The sequence below is a fragment of the Diplotaxodon limnothrissa genome, linkage group LG7, assembly GCF_057381915.1.
Source record: "Diplotaxodon limnothrissa isolate DT_005_m linkage group LG7, D_limnothrissa_male_GT1.1, whole genome shotgun sequence".
NCBI lineage: Eukaryota > Metazoa > Chordata > Actinopteri > Cichliformes > Cichlidae > Diplotaxodon > Diplotaxodon limnothrissa.
The window spans coordinates 68,059,200-68,081,197 of NC_140602.1; the positions used below are offsets into that span (position 1 = coordinate 68,059,200).

The following is a 21,998-nucleotide window of genomic DNA, read 5'->3' on the forward strand; positions in this document are numbered from 1 at the left end:
ACTCGAGTATGCGCTCTGATTTGAGGCTTTTTGAGAGGGAACTCGTGTAGCATCTCTGTAGACAGACCCACACGGACTACAGTAGGCGGCCAATGTGAACCCCAGTACTGGTTCATAAAAAACAATGGGTGATGTCATGATGTCCATCTTTCATAAACAGTCTGTGGTTTCAGTGTTAATGTTCAACAGGTTCAGGTGACTGTGGAGTGATTTAAAGTGGTGCTCGGGATTTTATTTGAGTGAGACCATCAAGACCATCAAGATTACGGTCAGCCAGGAGCAGAGGCTTCACTTCCCCATTTCCTTCACTACATCAAAACAGCACCTTTCAATCCTGAGGTGGCCAAGCTGCTAGAGGTGAGAAAACAGCACTCTTAAACTCACACACTACCAGTTAAAAGTTGGGACACACCTTCTCATTTAATGGTTTTTCTTTATTTTCATGACTATTTACATTGTAGATTCTCAATGAAGGCATCAAAACTATGAATGAGCACATATGGAATTGTGTAGTAAACAAAATATGTGAAATAACTCAAAACATGTTTAATATTTTAGATTCTTCCAAATAGCCGCCCTTTGCTTTGATTACTGCTTTGCGCCCTCTTGGCATTTTTTCGATGAGCTTCATGAGGTGGTCGCCTGAAATAGTTTTCCAACAGTCTCGAAGAAGTTCCAAGAGATGCTGCGCACTTGTTGGACCTTTCACTCTACGGTCCATCTCATCCCAAGCCTCTCAATTGAGTTTAGGTCAGGTGACTGTGGAGGCCAGGCCATCTGGCGTAGCACTCCATCACTCTCCTTCTTGGTCAAATAGCCCTGACACAGCATGGAGGTGTGTTTGGGCTCATTGTCCTGTTGATGTAGAGATGTGTCTGCTACTGGAACTCTGTGTGGCGTTTATCTGGGCTCTAATCTGAGGTGTTGTTAACTTGAGACTGGGAACTTGGATGAATTTATTCTCAGCAGCAGAGGTGACTCTTGGTCTTCCTTTACTGGGGCGGTCCTCATGGGAGCCAGTCTCATCGTAACGCTTGATGGTTTATGCCATGAATTCTAACAGTTGTCAAATAGAGCTGTCAGCTGTGTACCAACCTGACTTCTGCACAACACAACTGATGGTCCCAACCACATTAAGAAGGCAAGAAATTCCACAGATGAACCCTGACTGGCCCACCTGTGAAGTGAAACCACTTCAGGTGACGACATCATGAAGCTCATTGAGAGAAGTCCAAGGGTTTGCAGCACTGTCAACAAAGCAAAGGGTGGAATCTAAAGTATAAAACATACTTACAGTTATTTATAATTTTTTTCTTTGCTATATGATTCCATATATCTTGCTTCATATATTTGAAGTATGCATCTACAGTGACGTCATTGTGGTTACACGAGCTCCGCGGACTTCATTCTGTGCTCCAACAGACTCGACAACATCTTGTCCTCTAAAGAGGTTAAAAATAAATACGCAAACTCATTAAGGAAACAAAGATAACCCTTCCTGCTACAGGTGAACTGCTGTATATGTTTAACAGCTCCACTGATTTGGAGAATTCTGTTTCCTGGACAGATTTATCACACAGGTTCATGTGCTTGGTACTCAAAGATGACTTCATTCAATTTCTAAATAAATTAATGAATAGTTAAAGCAAGCTGGCTGCATATGACCACAGTGCACGTCTTACAGTATGTTTTCATTATTCCAATTATTTGGACAAGATCTCCAACACCACTGGCTGAAATGCAACACAAACTATGATAAAGCCGTGTTTTATGGATGACAGCAGACACTCAGTGCTGTATCTCTTTCCTGACCTCCTACATGTATACTAACAGCAATTTCAACCAGAATTGTTATATTTGGAGTAGAGTCCAGTGCTTTTATAATATACCACACCTCAGATTTTTATTTTACCCGTATTCCTCCTGTTCTGATGAGGCTTCAGTGAACAGCAGGCCAAACAACTTAACTCAAGGTTCATTCTTTGAGTTAGGTGGCTTTTTTAATGGTTGAATGATTCATAGGTCAGTGTTTAGTCTGTCATAGGTCAGTGTGGCTTAATAAGCAAAGCAAACATTCCTCTGAAAATAGTGAGGTACAAGGACTGGACTGAGTGAAACAGCAGCCACTGTCCAAAGAAAAGCTTTGAAATGTAAAGGTGGGGAACTGTATCTCAGCTCTGGCTCATTGAAAGCAAAATAGAAAGAAATGAGGGTGACTCAAGAGTTTTACACAAAAATCTCTTAATGACATTAAAGTCTAACTTATAAAGTGAAGTGGTTTGTGTGCTGTCAGCACATTCCATCTGGAAAGTTGGGTTTTTTTTATATTTTCCTGAATTTTGTTTAGTTATTAGTTGTGGGTCAAAAGAAACAGACATAAACTCAGCTAAACTTTAATGGATCTCTGAGGTTTTCAAGATAACAAGTTAAAAGATAGCAGAAGTTGTTGGAATTCTCACACTTATAGCCAGACACAAGACAAATATACTACCGTCAGCAGGGGGCCATGTCATGCTGATGCATGTTCTTTGGAGTATAGATTAAGACTCAACTTTACACAATGAGCTAGTAAGTTTCGTGACTTAGGCATATACTCACATATCATGCATACTTTTGGTGCCTGCTTTTAAATTGTTGCTGAATATTCAACATTAATTATATAACAGTCTTTATTCTTTCTTAAAATATAATGAGGACTGGAAATGATGCAAGTCGACATTCTAGCAAATAAATATTGTGTCTAAATATTTCACACCAGGATCAAATAGATAAATCCTTAAAAATCAGGGTAAATGAAAGAGTTTTCCCTATGAACTGAAGGAGGAAAACCTTAGAGCTCACCAAACCATGTACACATACAATATCATATCGCACGCTGGAAGCAACTTTTTAGGTCTGTGTATGTATATTTGCTATGCGCATTTTAGTAAAAATTATTCTCAGTAAGTATCTTTACATGCTTTATATTTTGTTTTTTATGTCAGAGAAACTACTGACATTGACCCTTTCAAGCACCACACTTGAAATAAATGAAAAGCCTTGTCACATTAACATCTGACCTTTGTCTTAGTGGAGAGATAACCAACAGTTACTAATGAGCTTTTGTATCTTGCTCAAGAAAACTGATATGGAAATGTAAAATGAAGCTTCCAGTAGTTTGATGACTTCCCCAAACCGGTTTCCAGCTTGTCATTCTCAGTCAATCATTACCCTCTCTAACATATCACAGCCAAATAACTGCGGGGTCACAGCAGGATCCTGCAGGAGAGACGAAATCGATGGGAGACAGGAGGATGCTGACGAAGCTGAGCGAAGCACTGTGGAACTATCACAGTCTTCTCCTGATCATCCTCACGCCGCTGCTGCTGCTCCCTCTTCCTCTGGTCATCAGAACAAAGGTGCGTGCACAAATATGACGGGAACTGTATCCGCTCCATAACGGTTTAATTTAACTGAAATTGCACTGATCAGTGTTTTTAAGCAGCTCCTATCATTAATTGCATATTGTGAAATATGTTGCCACTGCTAGTTTTAATTGTATAGCACATAAACTTTATGATATGATCTCAGTAGGTTGTAGCTATTGTAGAGTTTTTGTGATGATCTGAACAGTCTCTGTGCTTTATTAAGTTTACGTTGGCTCTTTATTTGCTTTCCTATCAGCCAGTCATGGATTTGTACTTATACACTTTTTTCAACTCTAAGCACTACGAGATCTTTTACACTTTTTCCCGTCACTATAAATACGGCTAACAGACCTTTGTGCATAGTGCCAGCTGACCCTTGATCCTTTTCTAATAATGGCCATAAATAAAAGTTTATATACTTTCATAAAATGAAAACACATAAAATGATACTTCAAGGTCATTTTTTACAATTTAGGTTTAAAAAATAACAGGATTGCAAATTAGAAGAAAGTAGAAAGCAAGTAAAAGGTGTTTGTTTCTACCAGCTTTTCTTGTGAAAGGCAACCTTGAGCTAATTATATTAGTACATGGGAATCTAAACTTTATTTCAGTCTAAATTTGAATTTAGACTACAGTACTGATCAAATGTTTAAGACCCCTTTAAAAATGGCAAAATATCATATTCTGCATTGGCGGATCTTAACAAAGTTCCAAGTAGAGCTTCTGTCGTGTAGCGCTGTGTGGCAGGCAGGATGACGACCCAAACACAGGCCTCAAACAAAAGCTTAAACTCAGCGAACACCATGAGACCGGAAAGTGTGCGCGTCATGGATGATGTCAGCGTGCACACTGTGTCTGAGGACGAGTGAACGCAGGCAAAGCTACTGGTCTAGACGGGATTCCCGGCTGTGTCCTCAAATCAACCGCGGCTCAGCTGGCTGGAGTGTTTACACACATCTTCAACCTTTCCCTCTCTCTGTCTGTAGTCCCAGCCTGCTTCAAAACGGCCACCATCGTCTCTGTACCCAAACCCTCCACCATCTCTTCCTTCCTCTTCCTTAAACGGCTGGCGACCGGTATCTCTGACCCCCATCATGAGCAAACGCTTTGAAAGGCTGGTCGGGGACTTCATCTGCTCTGTACTGCCCGACTCACTGGAACCGCTACATACCGCCACAACAGGCCCACTGATGATGCCACAGCCCTGACACTACATACTGCCCTCTCGCACCCGGAGAAGAGAGACACGTCAGAGAGAATGCTGTTTGCAGATTACAGCTCAGCATTCAATAGTCAGTACACACAAACTAAACAGTGAAGAAGGCGCAGCAGCGCTTCTTCTTTTTCAGGAGACTGAAGATATTCGGCAAGAGCTCCTGCATCCTCGGGGCCTTCTACCGCTGTGCCTTTGAGAGCATCCTCACTGGACGCATCACCACGTGGTATGGCAACAGCACCGCTTACAACCACAAAGCTCACCAAAGAGTGGTGCGGTGTGCTGAAAGGATAATTGGAGATGAGCTTCCCTCCCCCAGGACGTGTAGAAGAAGCGGTGCCTGAGGAAAGATTGATACACCATTAGCATTGCCTTTCCTCAGTTACTGCTTAGGCTAAATCATTTTGATGTGTGAGGGCATGCAGTAATGGAAAATGAAAACTTCCCTCAAATGTGTTTTACAAAAAGTAACGATCCTGTTTTTGAAAATGCAACGAGTATAAAATACTGTGAAATTTATCCATAAAAATATTAAATTTAAAAAAACTGAATAAACAAAACTGGTTCTTTCTGGATAATTTCAGTACAGATCCAGTTTTCTTGGGGGGTTTTTTGGAATTTGTATTATTTGTTTTAAAAAAGGCGCAGCATTGAAATGATCTGCAAAAGCAAAGATACATACATGCAGAAGTATAACAATAAGAATTAAGCTACATTTAGACAATGCTTCAACAACCCAAATAATTACCTGAAGGTGTTTTGAAGTGGTTGCTGAGTGACTCTAGTTTACCGTCTCTAACTTCTGCACGTGTGTGTGTGTGTGTGTGTGTGTGTGTGTGTGTGTGTGTAATCATCTTAATGTGTTTTCCCTGTAGGAGGCAGAATGTGGCTTTGTGATGATGCTGATGGCGATATACTGGGTGACGGAGGTGATTCCACTGTCCATGACGGCCATGCTCCCCGCCATTCTCTTCCCCCTCTTTGGCATCATGTCGTCCTCCAATGTGAGTCCTTCTGTTAGTAATCACAGTTACACAGGACAAAGTGTTGATGCGTTGAGAGTTGTTATTCTTTATGAATGCACAGCAGCAGGTGTGTTGCTCTGGTTCTGGTTCTGCCTACAATAATAATAACATGAGTAATAACTTTAAAGGTCTAACCAGCAACATGCAGATGGCTTTTCATTTTGAAGCAAGATACAAATACACATAAGCTGTAGTAAATGTGGTGTGAGAGATTTAGCTGCTCTCTTTGCCAAGAGTGTGTTTGTCAAACAGGTACTCCGCCATGCCATTCTGGGGAGCGCCCATGCCCACCTGAAGTTTTCAGCATATTCCTGCTTCTTTTCCAATTTGCTTGTCCCTCGTGTGATCTTAAAAATCCTAAAACGGCCCTCTTCTTCCATCCATCCATCCATATGCGATAGATGGATGGATGTTCCCAGGCAAGCTGAGCAACATCATCTCTCCAGCGTGGCCTGGGCCTGCCCTAGGGCCTCCTTCCGGTGCTACACGCCCAGAACACCTCACCCAGTAGGGGCCCAGGATGCATTCTAATCAGAGGCCCGAGCCACCTCAAGTAGCTCCTTTTGAGATGGAGGACTAGGAGTTTTACTCTGAACCCCTCTCAAATGACTGAACTCCTCACCCTATCTCTAAGGGAGATGCCAACCACTCTTTGGAGAAAGTTAATTTTGCCGTTTGTATCCACAGTCTTCTTTGTTTGGTCACTATCCAGAACTTGTGACCATAGGTAGCTTGTGTACTCACCTCTCTCCTTAATACGAATGACCAGTACAGCATCTGCATCACTACAGACAGTCCCTCAATCTCTCACTCCCCTCTCGCCCCACTCATTAACAAGACCCTGTGATAGTTAAACTCTTCCACCTGGGGCAGCAAGTCACCCCTAATCCAGAGTGAGCACGCCACCCTTTCTGGATTCTCATTTCTGCCACTTGGCTGCAAACTGGTCCAGTGCTCCAGTGTGAGCTGGAGGCCACCAACTGATGAAGCCAGCAGAGCCACGTCATCTTCGGTCTGCCAATCCCAGTTCTCCATCCAGTGTTCCAAGGTATGTCAACCAAGAGAGCTCTACAACATCTGAAGCTTTTAGGAACACAGAGTGAATCTCATCCACCCCAGAAGCCTCTAAAACAAGCCAGTGTGTCTCAGCCTCATGCACTATGTCAGGCTCCTTCATCACCAGAGAGGTCATGTTCCATGTCCCCATACCCAACCTCGAAAGCCAACGATCAGACTGCAAGGGTCTCCACCCCTTACTGATGCCTGACACACATTGCAAGTGACCAGCATGGCACCTCCTGCGTCTTATGGGCCTACAGCAGAGCAGGCCTTGTTCTTATTTGCAAATAAATGTTTTTATTCTTGGACACTTGGACTCTTCTTTATGCTCATCCAATTATTATCTTTTTAAAGTTGTATTTTTAATTGGTTTATCTGTTACTTGTTAACTCCCTGTATAACATATTCATTGGCCACAAACTCAAATTTGAAAATGGGCTTAAATTTTTACTCCTCTTCCTCAATTACTCTATAGCAGCTCTCTGTTCTAAAATCCCTTTTCTCCTCTAGGTGGCAAAGGAGTATTTTAATAACTTCCACTTCCTGCTTGTGGGTGTTGTCTGCCTTGCCACGTCCATCGAGAAGTGGGGCCTCCACCGCAGAGTCGCCCTGAGGCTCGTCACCTTGGTGGGGGTCAACCCTGCTTGGTGAGCATCTTCGTTCTCTGCTGTTGGATTCAAATTTTGTATTTCTTCGAGATTTAAGTGTGAAGGCTCCATTGTTGCTTTTTGAACACACCACTGTCTCCTTCAGGTTGTTGCTTGGCTTCATGTCCGGCTGTGCCTTCCTCTCAATGTGGGTCCAAAACACATCAGCTGTTACCATGGTGATGCCCATCGTAGATGCTGTTCTCCAACAGATTCTAAAGGCGAATGAAGAGGGATACTCTGGTGAAGACAACCCTACCCTGGAGCTGGACGGTACCTGCACAGACAGTATACTTTACTTTATAAAAGCACAAAATATAATTAAAAGTGTGAGATAGCTGTGTGTTTTTGAGCTTACAGTAGGATGGAACTTGTGGCCCTGACTATAATCTGTCATTTTTCCAGAAATCAACAACTGTACTGCAAAAAATAAAGAAGCTCTGAGGTATGTAAAGCATGGGGATTCACTGCTGCCCTCTGGGTTCAGGGTGTTCTAAGTTTTTGTTTCTGATGTGCTTGAAGAGCAGTTGAATCCCTTATTCCTCTCTCAGTGACAGCACAGAGCCAGATGTCCCCACAGAAACCTTCACTTCTGTTCAAATACCAGCAGAGTCGCAGCCTGCAGCAGACGAGGTGCAAAAAAGCACCAAACAAACACAGAATAAAATTATTCTTTGATATTTTTCCAGTGCTCATACATGTTCTGCTACTTCCGCTATTTCTGCTTCTCTGTCTTGATTTCTCCGCATTTTGTCTTACAGGCTGCAGAGAACGTACCCACGGCCTCCTGCAGGCGTCGGCAGGGCCGGATGCTATGCAAAGCCATGTGCATCGGCATCGCCTACTCCTCCAGCATTGGTGGCATCACCACGCTGCCGGGAACCTCTGCTAACCTCATATTCTCTGAGTACCTCAACCAGTGAGTGTCTCACATCAGGTGTATGTTAATGAGACATATTGGCAGTGGTGGGATTAATGTTGCCTTCAGTGTTCGGTTAATTCAGTCTGCTGCACAGCTAGAATGAAATAATGATTGAAAGACTCCTTTAAAAATAATGTTTTTGAATCCACTGTCTTTACATTCAGCGTTTACCCAGACTGCAACAGCATCAACTTTGCCAACTGGCTCCTGTTGTGCCTGCCCATCAGTGTTATCATGCTGCTGCTGACATGGTTCTGGCTGTACTGGCTCTTCATTGGCTCAGAGTGAGTGTCAGCATACCATCTGCAGAGCCAATCACCTGCTATCAGTGCTATTCTACTCTGACTACTCTTTATGCACACTCCATTTGTTATTCTGTTTTATCAGTTTCATCATCCTATTCTGATTTCTTTGCATTAATCAATTAGTGGAAGCATCATCACATGTGTTATATATGTGTTTTATTATTGTGAAGATTTATTATAGTTCAAAGCTCTGATGATGAATCAGTTGTTGGCATCTTTAACAGAAATGTCTGACTAACTTTAAACTTAAACTTAAGCAGAAGTTTCCGGCAGCTTTTCAGAGAAAACTAAAGAACATATACATGCTATTTGAGAGTTTGTATTATGTTTTGCTACCGCATTTACAATAGGTTAAAGGTACGATTTTTATTTTTAAAGTCCAATCCTCACCAAATAGAAGAATGCCAAAGCATCTTCCAAAAATCTGCAGTATTCCCAGAAAAAGTGTCTTATATGCATCTCCATTTATATTTGGTAGTATGACTTCAGGACATAACAGAGCAGGCATCACTAACAACAGGAAGAACTCAGGGAGGGGCAGCCATCAACTGTGACTGGTTAGGAAGTGAGGATAAAAGAGAGGAGAAGGCTAAACTGGAGAACATAGACAACTACAGTCCTCAGTGCATGATGGGAAGTATGGGCATAGTTGGCAGCATAACTAAAGATTGGTTCATGGTCACCTGATCTAGATCTAACTAGAGATTTAACAAAAATGACATTTTTAAGCCTCTCTTTAAGTAGACACAGTCTCTGTCTCCAGAATCCAAGAAGATCCAGGAAAACAAATCACTCCTGCATACAAAGTGTTTCTCTTACTCCAGATTATTTTAGTGCAAAGATGGAATTTTATCATCAGTTTGACTTAAATAGTAAAATTTGCAAGATTAAAATGAAATTTCTCTCTCTCGCTCACACACTCACACACACACACACACACACACACACACACACACACACACACACACACACACACTGTCTCATGCAGCTTCAAGTTCCTGTGGCAGTGTCGGGGAGAGCAGTCTGACAGAGAGAGGGCGGTGAAAAAGGTGCTGGAAGATGAGTACAAGAAGCTGGGAGCCATTAGGTGATCTCTCATTCGTTTATTTACGCACTCGTTTATTCATCAAAGTAATCAGTTTGATCATTTATTCATTCATGCGTGGTCATTTATGCGGTGTTGGTGATACAGGATGTTGGTTAGGGATTTACACTGGGTCTTAATGCATGCTCAATCATCCAGCTAAGAAATCCCAGAATCTGGACGTAGCGTTTTCAGTGTCATCCAAGGGACTTCTTCAGTTTCAGTTGACTGCAGGTTTCCCCAACCTTATAAATAGTTCTGCATAATGATCAAAACTGGCACCACGGCCTGACAGTGGACTGTGATGTCAGCTTCATGACCATTAATATGCAAATTGTTTGACCATTGATCAATGGCCACAAGGACTGAGGAGCTCATTCATATATATATATATATATATATATATATATATATATATATATATATATATATATATATATATATATATATATATATATATATATATATATATATATATATATATATATATATGAATGAGCTAGTGGCCGGCATAGTGTACAGGAACATCTGTGCCGAGTATAACCTGGAAGTCCCGAGGTCAAAATGGGAGATGCCCCCAAGGGTGGTGGAGAATGACCGAGCTAAGATCCTGTGGGACTTCCAGATACAGACGGACAAAATGGTGGTGGCTAACCAACCGGACATAGTGGTGGTAGACAAACAGAAGAAGATGGCCGTAGTGATCGATGTAGCGGTTCCGAATGACAGCAATATCAGGAAGAAGGAACACGAGAAGCTGGAGAAATACCAAGGGCTCAGAGAAGAGCTCGAGAGGATGTGGAGGGTGAAGGTAACGGTGGTCCCCATGGTAATCGGAGCACTAGGTGCGGTGACTCCCAAGCTAGGCGAGTGGCTCCAGCAGATCCCGGGAATAACATCGGAGATCTCTGTCCAGAAGAGCGCAGTCCTGGGAACAGCTAAGATACTGCGCAGGACCCTCAAGCTCCCAGGCCTCTGGTAGAGGACCCGAGCTTGAAGGATAAACCGCCCGCAGGGGCGTGCTGGGTGTTTTTTTTTTTTTTATATATAAATGTGATATATATATATATATGTATATATAAATGTGATATATATATATATATATCACATTTAAAGAGCCATATTTTTATTCATGTATTTATTTAACTATCCACAGCGTTTTACAGTACCTTAGATGGTTAGTTGTCATGCCAATGCTGTCATTCATTTTACTTGTTGATCAGTTATTGACAGAAAGACATTCCTATGATAATTTATGCATTCACACATTCATTCGTTCCCTCTCTCCAGTTCTCAGGAGATCTTCACCGGGGTGGTTTTTGTGGTGATGGTTTTGTTGTGGTTGACCAGATCTCCAGGTTTTGTACCCGGCTGGGGTTCCCTCTTCCCTCAGTGAGTCACAACCTTCTTTTATTGCCTTGGAAATTATTCAAAATTATTCCCACAAACAATACGATACAAATGATACAATGACAAAGACGAGATTCTTTGGGAAACATGCATTTTTATGATTTTTCACAGCAGCAATGAACCATGACCCAGCTGATCCCTTTTTCTGTTTTTCAGTAAATCCAACTACATCACAGATGCCACTGTGGCTCTGGTGCTGGGCGTCCTCCTCTTCTTTGTACCTGCTCACGGACCCTCCAGAAAATATGGTGTGAAATATGTATGAAATGTGGCTTGTTGTTTAGTCGGATGTTGAAGGCTAACACAAGTACTCTCAACATTTTTGTTTATGAAGGGCAACCAATCAGTTACAGTTGAAACCTTGTTTCAGGCAAACTTTAAACCAAGGGGCTACACCACAGACCACTGTGAGATAAATAAGAATTATTAACTGAGTCATGCAAAACTGCTCCAAGAATAAGGAGCAGGAATTAGCATAATGGGTCAGGATTAAATACTGTAGATTTACTCAGGTTGGTTTTTCTTAATTCTTCTTAATGCAGTTTTCCTACACCACATTAATCTCACTTATTTGGTTATTGCGCCCTATGCATATCAAGCTTTTACATAAAAGAGATATAAAAACTTGAGGCTGCAAAGAAATGTGTGAATACCAACAATCAGTAAAGTTTTAACAATCATTTAACACGTCTGTTTTTCAGCATCAGTCCCAGTAAATATGTTTTTTTCTCTCAATTCAGAGGCGATGATCTCTTGGAAAGAGTTTCAGGCCTCCATGCCGTGGCAAGTTGCCCTGCTGGTTGGTGGAGGCTTTGCCCTCGCTAAAGGTGCAGAGGTATGCTGAAATACAAATCACAATACATCCAGAACAGTTTCCTCGTACAGACCAAGAAGAAATTTGATGCAAACATTGTAAAGTTTTCACAGCTAACACAGAAAAATCTCAGGTCCAGACAAAAATCAGCACTCTGGTGTAGATCATTGGGAATGACAGGAATTTTCACTACTTCGTTACTAGGGATGGGTATCATTTAGGTTTTATCCAATACCAGTACCAAACCAGTACTTTTGAAACGGTGCCAGTGCTTAAACGGTGCTCGAATCGGTTCTTAAAGAATCAAGAACACAAACTTTGTCCTAAAATCTGTCATGTTTAGCTGTTTTTTGTAAAAAGATAACAATGTTAGCCTTTTCTGCAGCTATAGGGATATATGGTATCACTCTTGGCTGGAAGCAGTGCTTAAACAATGGAAAAAACACAAACTTTGTCCAAAAACCTCTCATGTTCAGCTGTTTCCCTCTTTTTCTTTGGTCATTTTAGCCTTTTTGGCCAGGGTGAAGGGAGTATCTGCCATCAAACAAGAGGACAGCCGCATGTAGCTACGACGGTGTTTGCTAGTTCACCTTACATGCATTAATGTAATCACGTGGTTAGCCTACTCAACGTAAATTACACATGAACAACATTAAGCTACTCACGCAGAGAAGAACGGCTGCTGCTGCATCATCATCCTCATCATTTCTGCTACACTGGCAGGGCTAGGGGCCAGGACTCTCCTCTTCGGGTTTTTGGGGGATGTTGCTAACTCCGGGTCAGATAACAGGCACCACACCCGCAGTAGATGCGCTCGTTGTGAGGTCTCGCAGCAAGCTATCAAATACGGTGCATTTCTCGGCTTTTAAAAAAAACGCTATGCGTCACCAGGTGTTTCATCGGATTCAAGGTGTTACCTCCTTTGACAGTATCACAGTATCAGCTTAAAGCACTTGTTGCTGCTGAGTTTGCATCTTTTGCTGTGAAGTACAGCCAGACTTTGACCACTTCACTTTGGGCATTTTTAATCTGTAGCTCTGCTCTAAAAGAACGTACGTACCTGGGCCCGCCTACTATCCTCGGAAAGGTAAAATGATTGGCTAGAATCCAAAGTGTATGACATCTCAGTAAAAAAAAGAAAAGCACAGAAATGTGTGCTGCTCTTCGGTCTGGTTACTACCGTTTATGTCAGAACACCGGTACCCATCCCTATTCATTACTCAGTCTCAGCTGACTGCAGGTTTCCAACCTTATGACCAGTACATTTGTACGATAACTGAAACTAGCACCACTGAATGAACAATAAGCTGGGAGGTCAGTTCCTTGACCATTAATATGCAAATTGTCATGACCATCGATCAACAACCATTGATCAAAGATCACTGATCGTTGCCCATGAGTACCATTCACAGAGAGTTAGGGAACGGCTGCAATCACAAAGATGTGCCCTTAGGCCCCCTCCTCAATTCAGAGATGGTCTTTTCCCTTTCACCTAAATGGTCTCCTTGACTCCCCACTTAAACCAGCGTTCCTCCCTGAGTGACGAAATGTTTCTCCCACTGAAAACACCACGTCCAGGTGAACAGAATCAACCTTCTGAAATTTATTGGCTATGATTTGTCTAAAATTGAAATCATTAACTAATGAACAAATGGTTTCACTGTCAGACCAGCACGTCCTCATCGCATCTGGTCAAGTGTCCACAAACGTCATGTCAAATCTTCAAAATGGGCCTTCAGAAACCAGTGGTTGATGTAATGGTACCGGGGCACCCCCAGTGTTAAAACATGGGGAAGCAGAGGTGTAAATTGTTGTAAGTGTAGTGTGATGAATGAGCGTCTGACAGCCGAGAGCTGCAGCCGTTTATAATAAAGTTGACTCTAAAGAGCAACCTCTGGACCCGCCGTGTCTCAATCACACCACAGGTACCTATGTCCATCTTTTATAGTGTCTACACCAACATGATGTATAGAAAAGGTGAGCCAAAGAAACTAGTCTCTTCAGAAGTTGAAAGAACTGACCTGTCCCTTAGTTTAACAAAAAGAACTGTTAGATACATTAAAGCTGGTATAAAATCTGCTTAACGTGTGTGTTTGTTTGTGTGTGCAGGAGTCAGGTCTCTCTTTGTGGGTGGCCAGGCTGATGACACCTCTGGGCGACCTCCCGGTCTTAGCAACAGTCACAATTGCCTGTCTCATTGTCACCACGCTAACAGAAGTGACCAGCAACGCCGCCACCATCACCATCTTCCTCCCCATTCTCTCTCCTCTGGTTAGTTCAGTGTTTTATATTGTACAGATCTGCGGAAAATTTGATTCTCTCAGTCTACTAGAGTAGCTTTGCATGATTCACAGTTGAAAATAATCTTCGTTTATCTTACACTGAGGAGTCCCTCAGTTTACGGTCCCTCCCTTTAACCCTAATTTCTTTGACTGTAGCTAACCAACAAACCACTAAGGGATAAGCAGTTGCCATCCTACAGACCCGTTGACCGAAGCTTTGCTTGTCTTGAATATGAGCGTCCACTAAACCAGCTCATCGCTTGACACCAACTTCATTTTTTTCTAAATCAATTTCTTCAAGGACAAACTTTTCACACAATTTTTTGCGTAGTTTCTTGCAAATTTCTAAGTGTTAATTACCTGATATGTGCGACTGTGGACATACTCTGCTAACCACGTTTGACACAATGAGCTGCCCGCTCTCTCTCGTCTGTAAATGCCAGCCTCTGGTTCCAAAAAGCCAACATACAGTGGCTTGCAAAAGTTTTCGGCCCCCTTGAACTTTCCCACATTTTGTCACATTACAGCCACAAACATGAATCAATTTTATTGGAATTCCAGGTGAAAGACCAACACAAAGTGGTGCACACGTGAGAAGTGGAACGAAAATCATACATGATTCCAAACATTTTTTACAAATAAATAACTGCAAAGTGGGGTGTGCGTAATTATTCAGCCCCTGAGTCGATACTTTGTAGAACCAGCTTTTGCTGCAGTTACAGCTGCCAGTCTTTTAGGGTCTGTCTCTACCAGCTTTGCACATCTACAGACTGAAATCTTTGCCCATTCTTCTTTGCAAAACAGCTCCAGCTCAGTCAGATTAGATGGACAGCGTTTGTGAACAGCAGTTTTCAGATCTTGCCACATATTCTCGATTGGATTTAGATCTGGACTTTGACTGGGCCATTCTAACACATGGATATGTTTTGTTTTAAACCACTCCATCGTTGCCCTGGCTTTATGTTTAGGGTCGTTGTCCTGCTGGAAGGTGAACCTCCACCCCAGTCTCAAGTTTTTTGCAGACTCCAAGAGGTTTTCTTCCAAGATTGCCCTGTATTTGGCTCCATCCATCTTCCCATCAACTCTGACCAGCTTCCCTGTCCCTGCTGAAGAGAAGCACCCCCAGAGCATGATGCTGCCACCACCATATTTGACAGTGGGGATGGTGTGTTCAGAGTCATGTGCAGTGTTAGTTTTCCACACATAGCGTTTTGCATTTTAGCCAAAAAGTTCCATGTTGGTCTCATCTGACCAGAGCACCTTCTTCCACATGTTTGCTGTGTCCCCCACATGGCTTGTGGAAAACTGCAAACGGGACTAGAGCAGGTTGATATGACCAAAAATATTTATCATGATATACATTTGAAAATTTGCGATAACGATATAATTCAAACTAAAAAAAATATTTCGCAACTCCACAACTTTATTAGTGCAAAAAACAAACAAACAAACAAACAAACAAACAAACAAACATCAATGCATTTTCACTTAAACAAGCAGCTGTTTTTATGTGCATGCAAATTCCTCGCTGACAGTTTAACCAAAAGGCGTTTCCAGTGGAAACTGGCCGACATATCCTCAGCATAACCATGTATAATATCCACTAAACTTAAAAAGAGGTTATACACACACAATATGGTAATATTATGTTGAAGCACAGTACGTATCACTCCGCGAGGCTCCGCCTACGATAGCCGCAATGCTCCGACAATCCATCAAGCGGTGCGGCTTCGTAGCTTAGCAAAGTCGTACTGAAACATTTGACAGATTTTCGAGCGCCGCAGTTGGAATTGCAGCAAAAGGTGGTTCTACAAAGTATTGACTCTGGGGGCTGAATAATTACGCACACCCCACTTTGCAGTTATTTATTTGTAAAAAATGTTTGGAATCATGTATGATTTTCGTTCCACTTCTCACGTGTGCACCACTTTGTGTTGGTCTTTCACGTGGAATTCCAATAACATTGATTCATGTTTGTGGCTGTAATGTGACAAAATGTGGGAAAGTTCAAGGGGGCCAAATACTTTTGCAAGCCACTGTAGCCAACACTGAATTCCCAAATAAAAGGGTGATGTCAGGTTGGCTATTTCCATCTTTAACATACAGTCTTTTTTGTCTGACCTGCCACAAAACAAGTGGTTTATTTCCAGCTAGTCAGCATCAATGACACTACTGTGTATGGAACACTAGAGACTGTTATTTCACTAATTTATGAAATTAGTGAAATTATTATCAAATGGACTGGTTCTTATATAGTGCTTTTCTACTCTGAGCACTCAAAGCGCTTTATGAAGATTGTTCTCGCTTCAGGCCGAGGCCATACACGTCAACCCGTTGTACATCCTGATCCCTGCCACCCTGTGCACATCCTTCTCCTTCCTCCTGCCAGTGTCCAACCCGCCCAATGCTGTGGTGTATGCCTATGGACACATCACTATCATGGATATGGTGAGTTCTTTGATAAGAAAAGAGAAGCAGACACTAGAAATAACTCTTTCACTAAATGTATGCTGGCCATAATTCACAAGAAACATCTGTATAACATTCATCCTTGACTGCAAGCCTCGTGTCTGATCATGTCTGCTGCAGGTGAAGGCGGGGCTTGGTGTCAACACGATCGGAGTCCTCTCCCTCCTGCTGGCCATGGCAACTTGGGGAATTCCTCTGTTTTCGCTGGATACATACCCTGAGTGGGCACCGACCTTCAACTCCACGACACCTTGATGAGCGGACCCTGGAACTTAGTTTTCAGTGGTCAGAATCCTTATAGAGACTCCAAGGAGATTCTTGCTAGAGTGATGTTAGACAGGCTATAAACTAAAGTTAAAAGCTGTTAAAAATAAAATAAAATATTAATATTTATGTTTGTTTAGTTTAAAAGATCTATCTCTTTAGTTTGAGTTCATGGGCCAGGAGCTGCAAAGTGAAGTTGGGTTTTTCTGGAAGGTAAACGTCATCCTGGAGTGTAATTAATGCAGTTTTGTAAGATGCCACCAGATTCTCACAGTTATTCATCAGGTGTCATTTTGCATTAGTATGAAACGTGCAGGAAGTTGGAGGGTTGCTGTCAGAATCAGTCAGTTTGTTAAAAAGCACATCATCGTTCGTTTCCTTCAAGACCTTCATTTTCTGTGCTTTCTTGTGTTTTTTTTTATTTCACTTACACTTATTGTTAGACTCTGATAAGGATTTTGTTAGGGTTTAAATACGCCACTCCACAACAGTAAACCTGCACACTGGAAAATTTGTGTAGTGACCCTGTTTCACTAATGCCATAACCCATAAGAAGGGAGAAAAGGTTGCTGCCACTCGGCATGCATCTATGCAATACGCTGATTAGTTCATATGTTTTCACTTTTAGCTGTTAACTGGGGCTCTGTTGTTCTTCCCTTTTCTATAGATTTCTAATCAGGGTTCAATTCTATGCGTCCTTCTTAAATCCTGTCTCTGGCAAAAGCTGGGATACCACAATGGAAGTAGCACATTTTTGACTGGCTCAGGGATTTGTGTAAACCCAACAGGAGAAGTTTGGATATGTGTGTGTTTTGTTTTTTAAAGTTTTCAATAAACTGTGTTTCTCTGACTTCTAGTTTGATTTTCCTGTGAGATTCTGAGTGAACTGGTTTTGGTTGACCTTCATATGGAAACGCACAGCTAGGGAAAAGTCTCGTGCCCTTCCTCTGCTTGTAAAAGTCAGCTACTCTGGGATAACACAATATCTCCTCCACCAACACATATGAAAGGTTAATCAAATGTGTGTTTCTCCAAGATAGAGCTTAATAACGTCAAGGTTTGGCGCTGTGGTGGGCAGGATGAGGACCCAAACTCATGGACACAGAAGGATGAACTCAAAGACGCAGCTTTTATTGTGCTGTAGCAAAAACAAGAGACAAACAAAACCTAAACAGGAAACTAGAACACTGGTAAACACAGCGCTGGGGGTCAGTGAGTTACAGGCCATCGCACACAGCACATGGAGTGGTACAACATAACTAAGGTCAAAGGAGAACGCAGGGCTTAAATACACAAGGGAGTAACGAGGGAAAGGGAAACAGGAGGGAAACACAGCTGGGGGCTAATCAGACATAATGAGACAAGGGGAAGCGAAATTAGATACACTGGAACACAGCACAAGGACTATCAAAATAAAACAGGAGACATGAGACATTCACAAAGACAGACTTTACACCTAGACATGGAGACATGACTGACTGGGGAGACAGAGGGAACATGGAGACAAGAGTGACTAGACGTGGAACACGGGGAAGGCAAAGTGACAGAAACCTAGGAACTAAGAATATAACACAAGCAGAAAACAAAGAGAACCAAATAACAATAATTAACCAATGAACACAAAACACTGAGTCACAGACTCAGTAGCGTGACACATAAAGGAATTATGAAATAATTCAAAGTTCATTAAAGCTTTGAAATAACAGTAATGTTCTTATTTTTACCATCAACACATCACTTCAGCTTAAAGAGACGTCTGTAATCTCAGATAACGAAGGTTGCACACACATAAAAAAATGACTACCAAAGAGAGCAGCTGTGTTGGTGGTTCCAGCTGATGCTTGAGCAGGACCCACTGAATTCAGTTCACTTCAGGTACTGTACCAAATCACAACAACAGTCTCAGGGTGCTTTACATTATAAGGTAAAGACCCTATAATGATAGCTTCATACTTTAATCCGCTGTTTATCCATTAGGGGGTAAACAGTTTCCCCATTAAGAGTTTCTCAGTGTCGGAGATGGACGTGGTGATGCTGTCTCCTAACACTGGTAATCCAGGTAATGTCAATGAAGCTTGCTACATATTTAACACATGTTAACAGGTGTTAACGATGGCCTGTAACTCACTGACCCCCAGCGCTGTGTTTACCAGTGTTCTAGTTTCCTGTTTAGGTTTTGTTTGCCTTTTAATGCATTTAACATTATGAAATGTGTATTTTAACATAAACTATGATCAAACTCAAACAACCTTCTGCTCACATCCAAACTTTTGATTAATCAGGCCCCATCTTATCTGAAAGACCTCACAGTGCAGTATCACCTCAGAGCACTTTGCTGACTGCTTCAGCTTTCAGTTTGCATTCAGGAGGCAGAGACCCTCTCCACTTTCAGGATTACGCTTAACTTAACTTAACTTTCCATTTTGATAAAGCTTCCCATCAAGACTTTTGTAGGGTTTTGTTCTTCCTCACACTGGAAATCCACACATAAGCAGTGCATTCAAAAATGACCCTAAGGAGACGGGCTGCTCAGTTACATTCTGAACACTTGAAAATGTTAAATCTAATCCACAGTCAGGGACCTTTTTCCTCAAGAAATGTCAGACAGCGTCCATCTGATCCAGTAGTGCTAACACTGTGGATCCACCACTATCATTAGTCTGGAAGCTGCAGACCTGCTGTAAATGTGGGTCAGCATTAACAACCAGGAACTCAAAGTGCAGCTTTCTCCCAGTGTGTCAATGCTTTTTACTTAATGGCTGCCAAATACACATTAGATTTAGAGGCTATGCCACTACATGGCATATGATTTACTCAGGCAATAACAAAAGATTGGAATAATTTTATAATCATTTCCAAAATAATTTAATTCAAGTAATTGAAAAATAATAGTTCTGTATATATTAAACCCTCTTAAGCCCAAGAACGCCTCTGGCCTCAGAGGCATGTGCCCACTTTTCAAGTGTGTCCACGCAGCAACTTCTACAACCTTCATATCTGTTGTTTTTTGTCTTGTTCTGCTCCCCCCAAGTGGCCAAACCCAGGTACTTACACTGAGAGCTCATTTCCAAATGACTGGTCACAGGTGGTGAAGAAGACAGCTGAGTGACGTGTTGGACATTCTGGCATCATTGTATCATTTGAACGCGACAGCATTACAAGATGATTCATTTCAGGTTGTTTTGTTTATTTTGCTTTTGTTATTTTTCGCCTTTTTTGAAAGATATTCTGCCGGTTTGGAAGCCGGTATTGTGCCAGAAACTGATAAGTGGTTTTGGGTATTTGCCAAAAAGTGAAAGATTTTATTTGAATTTTAAAGATGAAATAAGATTAAGATTAGATAAATGACTAGTTGGCCTTTAAAATGTGAAACATCTGTCAAACGTGTCTCTCATGAATGATATCAAGTCATCTTCTTCAGCCACAAACAACATTCCTGTCACAAGGTAGAAGCTGCAATCAGTTTTTTGGTAGTGACTTTCATATATCCCATTTTTATCCACTTAAAAAGATTATTGGCATTAAAATTGTTTTTAAGAGAGATTTAGCCAAGAGGGCAGGAGAAATGGAACAAAAATAACATAATAGTTCTATAAAATGTTTACGTGACCAAAAGGGTTTGGATTGGTTATAATTTAGGTAAAATATTAAAAATATTAGAGAGACATGTCTTTATTTAACCCCTTTGTAAATCCTGTTGACTACAGTCTATTTACCAATTCCACATAAAAGAAAACACATATAAACATCAGAAATCACTTTTTGGCACAGCGACAACTTATTACCCCAGGAGGTGGATTTGAAGTATCTTAGGGTCTTGTTCACAAGTGAGCTCAGAGTGGAGGGTGAGACTGGCAGACGATTCCTGACTGAAGATGGAAACAAAAAAAAATCTGTTTGTTTTTTTATCTTCTGTGACATCTGAAGTTGTTAAAAACAGACAGCTGTCTTTGTTCAAGGAGCATGAGTCTGCAACCCAAAAACAAGAAGGATGCGCGTAATTACGCACATGGCAAAGTAAATTCATTAACATCTGATGCGACGTGTTCGTCTGTGGCACGCGCCAAAAATGATACGCAAAGATTTCGCGTTTATGGAAAGGACCTCATACAGTCCGCCCTCATCTTAAACTGTCATGGTCCCCGTGCCTGCTCGGCTGGCCCTGTGTGGCTACATGTTATGTTTTGTCTTTTCTCTCTCTCCTCTCTCTCTGCTCGCTGCCTGGGCGGAGCTCATTGTGAGCTCCCGGCCTCCACCACCTGTAGGCAATCACCTGTGGCTCCTCACCTTGTTTGCTCCCGCTACTTAAGGCAGTGACTGAGAGCACCTCGCCGCTGGACTATTGAATAACGCTCGTCAGTGCTACTTTAGCCTCAGCCAGTTTTGAGCTCTGTCCGTGAAAGTTCCGTGCTAACCCTTGTTCTCTGTATGCAGATTTCTCGTGTTTGGTTTGGAGACTCTGGACGCTTTTCCCGACCCCGCTCTGCACCCCTGGCCCCCTTCTCCTTCACCTGTATATAGTGCACCTGGAGTGTGTAAATAAACCTGTTTTTCTGAGATTTCAGTCTGCGCCGAGTCCTCCCTGCTCCTCCGTGACATAAACCTTGGCTTCTCCTTCATTTATCTAAGTTAACTCCATGTTCTCTGAAACAAACACGCGGGAAACCTGCACGAACAATGTGTTCTTAAACGACCACACTCCCTCACTGCTGCTGCTCAAATTTAAACTCGTTTGTGCTGCCAGTCAGTTCTGCCTGCGTGTTTTTATAAACAAAACAATAGATGAACAGGTTGTTTGCAGCCCACCTACAGACATTTACACTTCCGTGCGCGCATTTTTGCGGCTTTTAACAGCAAAACGAAAACTGCGCCCCTACAACTAAAACACCGCTGCTCTTCTGCACGGTCATTGCGTCCGTGGAGATAACGTGAACTTGTTTTGCAAGTATATGATTCTTCTTTATTGTACCTCCATTAGAATCAATCCAGTCTCTGCTGGACACTTATTATACCTTCACAAAGCAGTGATGTCATATTTCTTATAAATTCTGCTGCCTTGTTGGCCACATCTCTGTCAGGAAAGACATTTTGATG

General features: G+C 42.0%; 1 protein-coding gene across 2 annotated transcripts; it reads left to right on the top strand.

Moving 5' to 3' along the window:
* The first annotated feature begins 3,278 nt into the window (after positions 1–3,278).
* LOC146629683 (solute carrier family 13 member 1-like) lies at positions 3,279–16,895 on the top strand. Of its 2 annotated transcripts, none has more exons than XM_085358796.1 (15): positions 3,279–3,398; positions 5,499–5,627; positions 7,218–7,354; positions 7,461–7,627; positions 7,760–7,799; positions 7,906–8,004; positions 8,109–8,273; positions 8,441–8,560; positions 9,570–9,668; positions 10,956–11,057; positions 11,232–11,323; positions 11,816–11,910; positions 13,999–14,160; positions 16,482–16,619; positions 16,761–16,895. In XM_085358796.1, the coding sequence occupies exons 1-15, from the start codon at positions 3,279–3,281 to the stop codon at positions 16,893–16,895; spliced, it is 1,800 nt and encodes a 599-aa protein (XP_085214922.1). The 2 variants fall into 2 exon arrangements, with proteins under 2 accessions (XP_085214922.1, XP_085214923.1); XM_085358797.1 differs by having other exon boundaries at positions 7,906–7,987; positions 8,116–8,273.
* Positions 16,896–21,998: the final 5,103 nt, after the last annotated feature.

Coding starts and splice junctions, on each gene's coding strand:
- LOC146629683 (XM_085358796.1), top strand. CDS start 3,279: ATGGGAGACAGGAGGATGCTGACGAAGCTGAGCGAAGCACTGTGGAAC. Junction 8,274..8,440: donor TTCTCTGAGTACCTCAACCA/GTGAGTGTCTCA, acceptor CTTTACATTCAG/CGTTTACCCAGACTGCAACA. Junction 16,620..16,760: donor ACATCACTATCATGGATATG/GTGAGTTCTTTG, acceptor TGTCTGCTGCAG/GTGAAGGCGGGGCTTGGTGT.